The sequence below is a fragment of the Brachypodium distachyon genome, chromosome 2 (assembly GCF_000005505.3).
Source record: "Brachypodium distachyon strain Bd21 chromosome 2, Brachypodium_distachyon_v3.0, whole genome shotgun sequence".
Lineage (NCBI taxonomy): Eukaryota > Viridiplantae > Streptophyta > Magnoliopsida > Poales > Poaceae > Brachypodium > Brachypodium distachyon.
The window spans coordinates 21741531-21755043 of NC_016132.3; the positions used below are offsets into that span (position 1 = coordinate 21741531).

The following is a 13513-nucleotide window of genomic DNA, read 5'->3' on the forward strand; positions in this document are numbered from 1 at the left end:
AGCAGTCAAAGCAGTGGAAGAAGAGCTGGCAATGACAATGTCATGAACATACACCAACATGTAGATGGTAACTCCATCCTGGCAGAAAATGAAGAGCGATGTGTCTGAGGAGGACGGCATGAAGCCCAACTGCTGCAATCTGTCGCTGAGGCGAGAGTACCAGGCACGCGGCAACTGCTTGAGGCCATACAAGGATTTGTGAAGCTTGCACACATAATCGGCTTTGGCAGGATCTTGAAAACCAGGAGGTTGCATATACACCGTCTCGGTCAGAATGCCATGTAAGAAGGCGTTGCTGATGTCGATCTGGTGAAGAGCCCAGCCACGGGAGACAGCAAGAGAGAGCACAAGATGCACAATAGCCGGTTTGACAACGGGAGAGAACGTGTCGGAGTAATCAATCCCATGTTGCTGTGTGAAGCCTTTAGCAACCAGGCGAGCCTTGAGCCATCAACCTTGTGCTTCACCTTGAAGACCCACTAGCAGCTGATCACATTTTGCCCAAGCGGTCTAGGGACAAGAGTCCACGTGCAAATCTCAAGAAGGGCAGAGAACTCAGCCTCCATGGCAGGCCACCAGTTGGCATCGGCAAGAGCAGCGCGATAAGATGTAGGCTCGGCAAAGAATGCTCGGCGACGAGGATCATAGCGCACCGTGCCATCAGTCGGGACCAACTTCTTGGTGATGTTATTGCGCAGGCACGTCCGGACGCGGTCTGCCGTGGCAGGAAGTGGTGCGCCGAGTCAGCCCGTTCTGCAGGGTGATCGCCGCAAGGGGAGCCCGACGTGCCGGAGGACAAATCCAATGAGTTGGATGGTGCACCTCGTCCTGTACCTGCGGCAGGAAGATCACCACTAGAAGTAGGATTCGCAAGGTGAGAAACATCAGAACGCCTCATGTGGTCATCAACAATTACTGGCTCGGTGAGAGGAAATATAGATGTGGGTGTTATGGGAGGCGGAGCCGGAGAAGATGGGGAGGAAAAGGGGTAGAGTTCCTCATCGAAGATGACATCACGGGAGATGTAGATATGCCCACTCGTCCGATCTAAACACTTGTACCCCTTATGCATGGAGCTATAGCCGAGGAAGGTGCATTGCCGAGAGCGAAATTCTAACTTCCAATTGTTATAGGGGCGCAGGTTTGGCCAACAAGCGCAACCAAAAGAACGGAGAAAGGTATAATCGGGGCGCTCATTGAATAAGCGAGTAATGGGGGGGCGAATGACCAAGGACTCGGGTAGGCATGCGATTAATTAGGTAACACGCAGCTAGAAAGGCCTCATCCCAGGAGCGAACGGGCAAAGAAGAGTGAGCAAGGAGAGCAATGCCGATTTCAACTAGATGCCGATGCTTTTGTTCGGCAATCCCATTTTGTTGAGAAGTGTGTGGGCAAGAAACACGATGGGAAATCTCTTCTCTCATGAAGTACCGAGAAAGGCGATGATACGCCCCCCCCCCACCCCCCAATCCGATTGGAACGTTCTGAGTTTGGCGTTTAATTGGCGTTCGGCAAGCTTTTGAAAGTTGTAGAAAACTTGTTCAATGTCGGATTTTCGCTTGAGAAGGTAGATCCACGTGAACCTACTATAGTCATCCACAAAGCTTATGTAATATTTGTATCCACCAACAGATGTGATGGCTGGCCCCCAATCGGAATGAACAAGTTCAAGAGGCATATGAGACACATGAGACACATGAGAAGACTCATGAAAAGGTAATTGGTGCACTTTGGCACGTTGACAAGCATCAAAAATACTAGATTGGTTTGAGGGTGCACAAGCAAATTTATTTTCTCTAAGAACAGAATCAACGACACTTTTGGAGGGATGACCTAATCTTCGATGCCACGGATCTAATGTGATCTTGGCGCTGGACAAAGCACGACGAGGCGACACGGTAGGGAAGGAACTTGGCTTGAGGCTTGGCACCGGATAGAGACCTCTCCAACTTCTACCGTGCAACAGGGTTGCCCTCGTTGCTTGGTCCTTCACGCAAAAAGAATTAGGATGGAGTTCGACAAAAGCATTATTATCAAAAGCAAGTTTATTTGCAGAAAGAAGGTGTTTGTTGCTGTGTGGAACATGAAGAGCATTACAAAGATGTAAGGGTTTGGACAAGCCAGAGATCATTGAATGACCAACATGGGAGATGTTCAAACCTGCTCCATTGGCGACCTGCACCTGGTCCTTGCCGCCATAGCGCTCGTGGACAGTAAGGCGATCAAGATCACTTTCAGATGATCCGTAGCCCCACTGTCCAGGTACCAGTTGTTGTCAACGGAGTAGCTTCCAGTGTTGACGGCGTTGCCGGAGCACTCACGGTTCTCCTCTGGCCGGTAGGAGTGGTTGAAGCACCGGCGGCGTGGAGGGCGTCGTGGCCGAATTTGGAGCAGACTTGGCACTTGAGATTGCTCCTCCCTTTGTTGTTGTCGTTGCCGCGGTTGCGCGACTGCTGCTGGCCACGCTGTTGTCCGCATCCTTGTCCTCGGTTCTGTCCACTGCGGTTGGGGTCGTTCCCGTGGGAGACGGAGTTGGCAGAGGAGGAGTGGATGTCGGTGGCGGCGTTTTGCTGCTCCAGGCGAAGCTCAGCGCTGTGGAAGTGGGCGTAGAAGCTGTCGAGAGTCACTGCCTCGTCCTTGGTGGTGAGGGACGTGACCAGTGGCTCATATTCCGGCCCAAGGCCGGCCAGCATATAGCCGAGAGTCTCTTCGTCGGATAGGAGCTTGCCAATTGATGCCATCACACCGGCTAGCCCCTTCATCTTGTTGAAGTATTCTGAGGCAGTCAGATCCTTCTTCTTCAGGTTGGAGAGCTGGTAGCGCAGCTGCATGACGTGGCCGTGGTTTTGCGCTGCAAAGGACTCGTGGAGCGCCTCCCACACGGCGCGTGAAGTAGTGAGCTGCGTCATCTGACCGAGGATATCCTCAGTCATGGAGGCAAGAAGTGCAATCATGACCAGCTGATCTTGCCGGTACCAGCACAGAAAAGCCGGGTTGGCGATCTTCCTGGCGTTGTCTCCTTCGCCCTCTAGGATGGTCTGGGAAGGCGCGGCAAGGGTGTCGTCGACATACCCGTAGAGCTGCTGCGTCCATAGGACAGGGACAGCTTTGGTTTCCCAGAGAAGGAAGTTGTCGCAGGTGAGGCGTACGGTGATGAGATTGGTGATGGCAAAGATGGAGACAGGAGGAGGGTTGACGGCATCGGGCTGGTTGACAATGGCACCAGCAGCATCTGCGGCGGCGGCGGCAACGGCGAGAGCCATGGTGAGCGAGATTGGATCTAGGCTCTGATACCAAGTTAGAAACGAGGAAGCTAGGATAGTTTGCCGTGAGTAAAACCTCACCGCCTGCCTCATATATATACTCATCAAGAGATGATTACACGCTGATTACAAGGGATAACAACATAGGTTGTTGTGTTGCCGAATATGCTACAGTAGATACGTCCGGCAACAGCTATACAATCTATACCTAACTCTCTTAGGATTTACATCGGTTAACACAACCACCCTTCCAGTGTAGATTTTTCGTATCCTTCCTATGTGTGATCAACGAGACGGAGTCTTCTCATGTCCTTGTGTAGTCTCCCCATATCCCCCCATGATTATGTCGTCCTTTCGATGGCGAGTATTGAGGTCTAGGCTTGATGATGGTGTGGCTCCTGGTTGATGATAGCTTGTCGTTTCCTATGGCTGGTGGTTCGGTGTTTACAATGGTTGAACTCTATTCGGGATGATTTGGAATATATGGACTTTTAGATTGATAACAAATGTTAAAAGATAGTCGCAGGCTTGTAGCGTGATTTCTACCCCCCTATGTTTTTTTCTAGAATACACCAAATAAGTGTATCATCTTTTATATAGAAGGAAAAGCCTAAGAAGTCATGTTACAGTTACAAATACAATTTAGCCAGTGTCTCTCCACGGCAAGCCACCCGGTAAGTGCCCGAAACCTGCACCACTCAAAAATCTCAGCTTGGACCCAAGCTTTTCCCTAACGTCCTAAACCCTCAAGAATATCTCTCGCAATTACCGACTCTTTGTCGAAGACCACTTGGTTGTGCAACTTCCAAGTAGTCCAAAAGATCATTTGTGGAGCTTGTATGAAATTGGTTTGGATCCTTGGCACCGACCTAAACTACCCCCCTATCTGAAACTCTGGTTCTTTGAAGTAACATATTTAGGCGTGGATTCTCTCCCACCTCCCCTTCCCTCAATGTTTGCCTACAAAAAAAACATATCAATAGCTCAAACGTGGACTCGTACAAGCGGTTTTGTTTTTCCTATATTATAGAAGGGTTTTTCTCAAGGTAAATCGATACATTTGGTTTTCACATGGTCGATAATTTCTTCTAAAACATTATTTGAATGTTTCAAATGTTTGTCTAAAGCTATTGTCCAAGGCATTATGTTTTTGAATATTTTTATTGAAAGATAGACATGCTGTCAAACATTTTTTGAACAGCAACGGTACTATCAAACTTTATTACTACCTCTGTTAATAAATGTAAAAAGTTCTAACTTTGTCGTAAGTTTAACTAAGTTTATAGACAAATGCGACATGTAGAATATTAAATAAATATACTTGAAAATATATATGGATCTAATAAAACTAATCAGAGTACTATATGTTGGTGCATTTTTCTATAAAATTAATCAAAATTTAAGAAGTTTGAATTAGGATAAAGTAGACTTCTCGCAACTGTGAACGGAGGCAATAATTCCGTACGGGCGAAAGACCGTGTCATTACGGTTTTGCTATTAGACCGCTACAAAGCCTGTGCATTCCTACCTCCGAAAATTCGGCCGAAACACGTTATTCCAGTCATACTGGTACCGGTCCATTCTAGCAACAGTTACGAGCCCAGGAGTCCAGCTCAGAACAAAGGATCCCAGGAGGTAGGCAATATTGGACCCGGTGCAAGGATTGGGCCAACAGGCTTCAGTTCTTCTTCTCTTTTGCGAATAACAGGCTTCTGCTCTTGCACGCATGCTGTAGCCTGTAGGCAATGCTAGGCCAGGAGTCTGACTAATCCATTCCAATCCCATTTTTATTTGCTTTCTTCTTTTATTTAGACGACTTATTTAGTGCAATTGTGCAAACTATTATAGGGCAGGATATCCAGTGCAAATCTTCACTCTTACAAAATGTTTATCTGGATCATTTGATCTAACGCACGGTGAAGATCAAAAGTGGGAATTAAGTGTTACCAAGCGTGTGACAAATGCAAGGGTTATGTAGAAAACATGTTTAAGTGGGTGTTTTGATTCCCCATTTGATCTACATCGCACTTTTTCGATCCTATATATAATATACATGAATAGTTTACAAATTTACGCGGAATGAAGATTTGCACTAGATACACCGCCCCCCATAGTTTTAAAAACCTAACACCAGTGAGGCTCTCGGTTAAGGTTTTTATCGGTTGAACACTCGAACCGCAGGTTCAACGGTTCGCTATTCGGTTTTTTAAGATATAAATAAAATAATATATATTTGTTCATAAATTGTGCAATAAACTGATAAAATGTATGCTGCAAAATTCAGACTTGGCGATATGAATAAAAATTCACAAAATAATTCCACCGAGTGAACCGGGGTCGATTGGAAAAATCCAGAGATAACATCATCTTCTTCCGTTTCTGAAGTTACCTCTGCATTTCACATAAAAATAAATCTAACAAGGGGTGTCATAAAAAACCGCTCGCCGTTTTTCGAAGTCCGGTTCGCCGGTTTCATAGTCGGTTTTTCCGGTTTTTTCTAGTTCGATGACGGCGGCGGTCCCGTGCGCTTAACAAACCGGAGAGGTCTCCGGTTCCGGAGTTTTTTCTGTTCAACTGGCAGTGGCAGTCCCGAGTTTTAAAACTATGGTCGCCCCATTATAGAGCTCAAACTTGCAAACTTTTCTCATGGACCATTGAATTCAACACATAAGATTCAGTTGAGAGGTGAAAAATCCTTCAAACCACTTAAACACAGTTTTGCACACAACCCACTACTGCCCTTGCCTCTTAGCTTGTTAATGACGTACGATTCAGACTTTTTTTTTAAAACGAAGTGGCTGCTATAGCAGCATCGGAACGTACGCATCGTGGGACGGAGGGGCTGAAGCGCAACAGGAAGGAATTTAAATGCCTCTGTTGATGGCAATAAAGAACACCATCACCTCCCCGCCTTGACGCAGCTTGCGAGCTTAGCTGCCCGCCACGCCCCCTCCTCATTATATAGCGCAAACGGGAGCTGCACCACCACCCCTCAAATACCCAGGCACAGGGGGGCTTCACTTCCGTCCTTCGTTCCGGCAGCCGGTACGTGCAGTGCATAATATATATGCAAGTGGACGGCCAAGCCCGCTCCCCTGCGACCTAGTTCTCCACCTTATACCCCCCCCACATTAGCTTCCTGTTAACCGTGGAACTAGGCTAAGATAAGCTTCAACGCACGTACGCAGTACTCGATCCAAAAGGTAAGTTTGGCACTGCCTTGCAACGTCGATTGCATCGATCTGTCGTGTAGATGGTAATGTTGTTCTTCCGTATTTGCGATCGATCGGGTAAATGGCATAAGCTAGCTAGCTGGTGTACATTGTGCAGGGACTGCAGCTCCTTGGTGACCATCAGCAGAGAGTTAACTACTTGATCGAAGATGAGCAGGAACAATGGCAAGGGGCCGAAGCTGGACCTGCGGCTCAACTTCTCCCGGTTGCGCGGCACCGGCGCCGGGGGCGGTCCGTCGTCCGCGGCGGCAGCGGCGGTGCCGGGAGGCAGCAACTCTCCGAGGAGGATGTCGTCCTCGTCCTCGTCGTCGGCGTCGCCGCCGAGCTCGTGCGTGTCGTCCGAGGGCAGCCCCGAGGCGAGCGGCGGCGCCGGCGCGTCGATGATCCTGGCGGGCTGCCCCCGGTGCATGATGTACGTGATGCTATCGCGGGAGGACCCCAAGTGCCCCAAGTGCCACAGCACCGTGCTCCTCGACTTCAACGACGGCGGCGCCGACCAGCGCCACGTCGGCTCCGGCAACAAGGGCAAGCGCGGCTGATCGATGACCTGCCGCCATGACGATTATCCGATGAAACACTTTCCGTAGCTGCGTACTGGAGTATCCATCTCTTCTTGTTAGTACTCGTGTTTGTGTTGGTCGTGTGTCGCGTGTTCGTTGGTGTGATCAAAACGGAATTATTCCGTAGACCCGTTCCTCCATGGACCAACCAGGAGATACGCGTAAGCTAGCTTAACCAGATCCCCTGCCTGCAGTGCAGGGGCTTTGGTGGTTTTTGTGTGTGTCGGACATTAGGGTGCCAATGGAACGGGTCTAGGTAATAATTCCGCGCCGCTTCGATGTGTTCTCTGTACGAGTGATGGTGTAGTAGTGTGATCTCTGGTGAAAGTTGCATGTGTTGTTTGTACGGGCTGGTACTGCCAAGGATTAAGATTTTGTCTTGGAGGTTTTATAGACGGCAGTAATGCTCATGTCTCGGGCGCCCAGGCACTGGCACTGCCACAGCTTGACGCCGCATAAATACGCTGCAGTGACGTGGGAAATAGCGGTGGGTGCATTTCATACGGACCGACGTCGAGCTAGCGGCTAGTTAGGCAGCTCATCGCTAATAAACTCGCGCACATGATCCAGCACTGCGTCCGTCGAATCATATATACACGTTTAGATACGTACTACGTACGTACACTGGCATAATTAACTGAAGAAACTTATATTTCTCTGAATACTCCTACAAATATGCATATATACTCCTTGTTAAATGTATGCGCACAAGTAACACAATGTAATCATGAAATTGGTAGGGGCCAAAATGCAGGCAGGGAGGCGATCTATGTAAGAATATCGAAAGTTCAGACGTATTCTTTTTTCTGCAAAACAAGTTTGCTTGTTTTTTGGTTGGGACTTGGGAGAGAAAGATGAGAGCAAGGCAGGCACAGGGAGATGCCGGGTGGTTAGAGTCATTCAAAGGGGAGACTATTGCGGATTAACTCGCTTTTAAACCCAAAATAAATGCACGAGTAATTGGAGGACAGTTGAGGCCGGGCGCAATAAGAAGGGGGGATCGTGTCAGGGTGGTGCATGATGCATCAAAACCACAGTTCATGCCAACCCAGCTTGTCGCTTCAATGCATTGTTTGTTGCAAGACAAGGCCGAATTGATTGGCACACTGCTTCGAGCCAGCCAGCCCACTAAATGGCGCCCTCATTTGTGCCTGCCTGGTACGCACTCCACTCCACTCCACTAGTACTGTAGTAGTACTCGCTACGCTCTACGGACGCACTGTACCCTCTTCTCAGTCTTCTGCACGCAGAATCAAGCCGCATTGTATGCAAATGCAAGCTCGATCCATGCAGCAGCAGCAAGCAAGAAGATGGATTATACAAATTACCAGCAGGATTTATATATAGTCTACAGTATACACCACAACAGTATAGAGTAAGGCAAGTCCATGCATGCCGTCCTTTCTGAAAAGGGCCTATCGAACAGTGATCTCGGAGAAGCCACCGATATAAAGAGTACTTTTAGGAAGATGCATGAGGCAGTGGTGTTATGGTTGCATTCAGCTGATGGCATACTGTCCGTGCAGCGTGCCAACTGCGTGATTGCAGAGCATGGCCATGCAGCTAGCTAGCCGTGGAGCAGCTAGTAATCCTTCGGTCCCATATCAAGTGACGAAATATTATATGTATTTAGACACTTTTTGAATATAAATGTATTCATATCTGTGCAAATTTTAATCGCTTAATATGAGACGGAGGAGCAGTAAACGGCAACAATGGCATGCATCCATGCATGGTTCCATCATTGTCAAGCAAGTTAAACGGACCAATGAAAGTCAGACCAACCACTCACGTTTTAAAACCCCCACTCTCTGGCTGGCTAGCTAAAAGATCAGCTCCTAACCTCGCCGCAATTAAAGGGCATATAGTGCCTAGAGAGAAGGATAGGTACGGAGTACAGTACAGACTAGTAATAACCCATAAGTGCTCATGAATAAGACTGCTGCTTGGCCAGGGTCACAGCTCCTACTGAGCTGTTCTTCTTTCTATACAACGAGCCATATGCATCTACGAATCGTGCATGCCGAATGTTGTTCAGATTAGATTTTAATTGAGTACGTACTACGTATACCCCATTTGATAAATGCTCAATGTGGCCATCTAGAATACGCCTTTACAGCTACAAAAAGAAATTGGGGAGTTAGTATAGTACTAACACAAGTGCGGAGGACAGGTCGATCGAGTAGTAGCACGGCATGAAAAAAAAATCAGTTCATAGCAATAGGAGCATGGCATGAAAAAGCAGTTCTCAGCATGCATCATGGAGGTGAGAAATCTATTACTCCGTCGGCACCAAAATAGATGGCGCATGACTTTCTAGTTTTCGAACCTTCGATGAGAAATTTGACCGTTTGAGAAATCAAAATGATTTTTCTATCAATTAAGGGTTAAAGGTAGAGAAGTTTTGACTCCACGCTTTCTACAACCCCAAGTATTTCGAAATGGAGAGAATATATCTATATATCAAATGAAAAAGAGCTCGACGGACCAAAAAGAAAAAGATAGGCATAGCCCTAGCTCAACAAGTTACAACAATGGCAACATCGATCTGAAGATCATTCAAACTTTATGAAGAGGCAAAGCAAAAATGTATAAATACAGTTCAAACTATATTTCAATTTGACTCGAATTTGCCTCAATTTAAATCTAGTACAGTATCTAGTTTAGATTCTACCCATCAGATTTTAAATCCGGTTCTGCCATATGGTTCCTAAGGGTAAAAGGAAAAAAAAATACGTTGAGGTCGGGCTGAGATTATCGACAGAATATGGGAACTATGGCGATGTCGGTCGTCATCAAGATGGCATTGATTGTGTCGGAGCGTGATCGAATCGAAAATCCGTCTTGTGTTTTGGACTAGTGAAGATGAAGATCACGAGTGACGCAAATGGATTTCACCGCAACAGGATGGGAGATGGTCTGGCCACGCCGATCACGGTCGACATGGTTTGACAAAACGCGGCCAACACAAACAATTGAACACAAATAATTGGACGAGAACACAGTCTAGACGCGTGGAAGGAATTTGACGGAGACTCACTGACGTCGATGAAATCTCCTCGCGATAGAAGCCGAAATTCGTCGCGCGTGGTCGTCGATCCCAGAAATTGGTCGGGGGGTTTGGTCTAGGACGTCGTGGCAATTCTCCTGGTGCGATGTTCAGCCTGCGGGCCTCCGATTCGCCGGAATCGGCCGTAGGCGGTGCCGTGTGCGGGGGCGCCTGGTAGGGCAAAGGGGAGCGGCGCGGCCACCGGGAACGAGAGAAAGGAGGCGGCGGCGCGACGCTTTGTGTGGCCGGAAGCCCCGGCCGTTAGAGAAGGCAGTGGCAGTTCCAGCCGCCGCCGGCGCGTGCGTTACAGGCCGCGAACGGGCGTGCGAGGCAGAGGGCAGAGCTCGCTAGAAGGCGGAAGCGCTCAGCTGGGCCAGTGCAGGCTGGTCTGCAGAATGGGCTAAGGGAGAGGAGCCCAAGAGAAAAACAAAAGAGATGGTGAGGGAGAGGTGGGCTACGGCCCAAAGAGAAAACAGAGAGGAGAAGAGAGGCTGGCAAGGCCGGCGGGAGAAGAGAAGCTGGGCTTAGGCCCAGGAAATGGGGAAAATTCCTTTCCTTTTAAATAAAGACTGAAACTCCACGAAATCCAACATAAAATGCAAAGAAAGCTCCAGAAATTCCAATAAAATTCAGGTTTCATATTTTAATATTACTAAAAACCAAAATATCAAAGAAAAATCAAATCCAATCTACCATTGGTGTTATTTCAATTTGAAATCAAATATTTTATGAAATTTGTAATTAAGCTGCGATTATTTCAAGGAAGCTAAGTGAGGGACAGATTTGATCATATGTCCCAATTTACATTGAATTTTGATTACTCGTCCCTTCCTATGTTGATTACATTTGTGGTCTGGAGTCACGTGTGAGTCAGTGAGTGAAAGAATACGGAACAAATTATCAAAATGCAATGTAAAGTCCTCAAGGAAGTTTTGTGCTAGTTTGGCTGTACGTGATGAATTGATGATTTCGTCTCCGCCCAGCTCAAATTGGCGCCGTACCTATGAAATGGGCAATGCATTTGCATCATTCAGCATACAGCTGCTAGGCTAGAAACAGCACCTTCGGATGCACAAAGCAGGCGCACGCACGGTTCAGCACACCGTTTTAGTACAACTGAGAAATGATGGGTTAAAAATAAAAATTCTTACGAGAAGTGCGGAAGAAACCCAAAATCATATCTAGTTACGAGAAGTGCGGAAGAAACCCAAGATCATATCTAGTAGATGTAAGTAGCGAGAAAAAATTGTGAGCTTCATACCCTAGAAGATCACAAAGCATTACGATCATGCACTACAACAAATATGTCTTGTAGAGACATTTTCATTGAGGCAATGTACTCTTTGTCTTTACCTAGAGACAATTTTGAGACAGAATTTCATGTAGAGGCATTTTATGAGGTGCTATGGACAATATCTTAAATATAAAGACACTAGTTGAGACATTATGGTATAGAGATATTTTTTGAGGCATTTAATAGATTGTCACAAAACTCATGTAGAGACATGGTTTTGAGATACTTGAGGAAATGACCTTACGGTATGGTTAGAAACACTATTTGAGACACATATTATGTTATGTAGAGGCATTCTTAGAAGGTTTGACACATGTAGCAAACTACTCATAATAATTTCATTAAAAGTATAAGCAAGAATTGGTATCAGGTTAAGATGGTTAGGTGAGTGTGTAGTTTTCCTTAAGGTCTTGAGTTCGAGGATTGGTTTCAACATGATTTTTCAATGCATATTTTCTAGCACATCACTATAGAGACACAATTGAATGTCTTTACAAAATGTCACGTTGAATGTAGAAACAATATAGTGTCTCTATGAAATGTCTAAAAAGTATAAAGACACGTAGAGACGGTATGGTGTCTCTATGCAATGTCTAAAACAATAGAGACATTTTCTTAGTGTCTCATCACACATAGCGACGCTGTCCATAGTAGCAGCTTTGTGGCATTATATCAAGCGTGTCTAAAGTTATGTAAAGACAATTATAGTGTCTCTACAAACCAAAAATAGTGTCTCTACGGGCTATTTCTCTTGTAGTGATGAGATCGTTGTTGGCGTAGTCGTATTATCGATGAGATCAATATCAATGCCGAACGGACGGCACCTCCTTGATATCCACACGTACGTCTTGATGTTGTCTCCTCCTTCTTGATCCAGCAAGACGAGGGACGAGATTGACGAGATCCGTCAGCACGACGGTGTGGTGTAGGTTATGATGGAATTCTCCATGAGCACGGCTTCGCCGTGCGCGTGAAAGGAGAAGGTCGGGGAGAGGAGCAGGGTTAAGTCAGGGGACAGTCCCTCCCCTCCTTATATAAGGGATGAGGCCGGTGGCAAGGCAGGCGAAGGAGACAATCTCATCTTTCCATACTTGCCTCTGAAGAAATAGGAATTTGATCACATATGGATCACTTCCCTAATTATGTTTTCCCCTTTCCTTTCCTACAGGGCCGGCTAGGGGAGAGAGAAGTCCTCCGAGACTTCCCTGCCCGTGACCGAATACCACGAGCGTGGTACCTCCTCCGAACAGTGGAGTTTTTGCCTCCCCTTCTCCTAATGGGCCTAGACAGATAATTAATTATAATTCTCTAGTAATTACTATATATAAAAGGCCAATTAAATTTTCAAAAATATACTAGAATATTTCGAGAATTTCTGGAACCTTCTAGAACGTTTCTAGAACCTTCCATGCCTTCTAAAGATAATTGGGACATTCCCGTGACTCCTCGTGATGTCCCAGATCCATCCGAGACTTCGAACAAAACTTCGGTCTCACCATCTATTTATCTCATCGAACCCTAGCGATATTAAGCATTAAGTGTGTGACCCTACGAGTTCAAAAACATGTGGACATGACCGAGACAGCTCTCTGATCAATAACCAATAGCGGGACCTGGATGTCCATAATGGCTCTCACATATTCCACGAAGATTTCATCGGTTGAACCACGATGTCGAGGATTCAATTATTCCGTTATCCAATTTCCTTTGTCTGCACGATATATTATTTGCCCGAGATTTGATCGTCGGTATCACCATACCTAATTCAATCTCGTTACGGCAAGTTCTCTTTACTTGTACCGCAATATAATATCCCCGTGACTAAACACATTAGTCACATGCTTGCAAGCTCATTAGGATGTTATATTACCGAAAGAGGCCAGAGATATCTCTACGTCACATGGAGTGAAAAATCCCAATCTTGATCCATATGACCTATCAAGCACCTTCCAAGATATGTGAAAAACGCCTTTATGATCACCCAGTTACGAGATGATGGTTATTTGATGTCCACAAAGTATTCTTCCGGTACTAGAGAGTGGCATGATCTCATGGTCTAAGGAAATGATACTTGGCATTATGTAAGCAATAGTAATTTAAACTTAAGTGACACG

The 13513-nt window shown here is 46.4% G+C and overlaps 1 protein-coding gene across 1 annotated transcript; it reads left to right on the forward strand.

The window, feature by feature from the left end:
- Positions 1 to 6199: 6199 nt before the first annotated feature.
- LOC100831341 lies at positions 6200 to 7447 on the forward strand. Its single transcript, XM_010233021.3, has 2 exons — positions 6200 to 6466; positions 6594 to 7447. The coding sequence occupies exon 2, from the start codon at positions 6646 to 6648 to the stop codon at positions 7033 to 7035; it is 390 nt and encodes a 129-aa protein (XP_010231323.1). The 5' UTR covers positions 6200 to 6466; positions 6594 to 6645; the 3' UTR covers positions 7036 to 7447.
- Positions 7448 to 13513: the final 6066 nt, after the last annotated feature.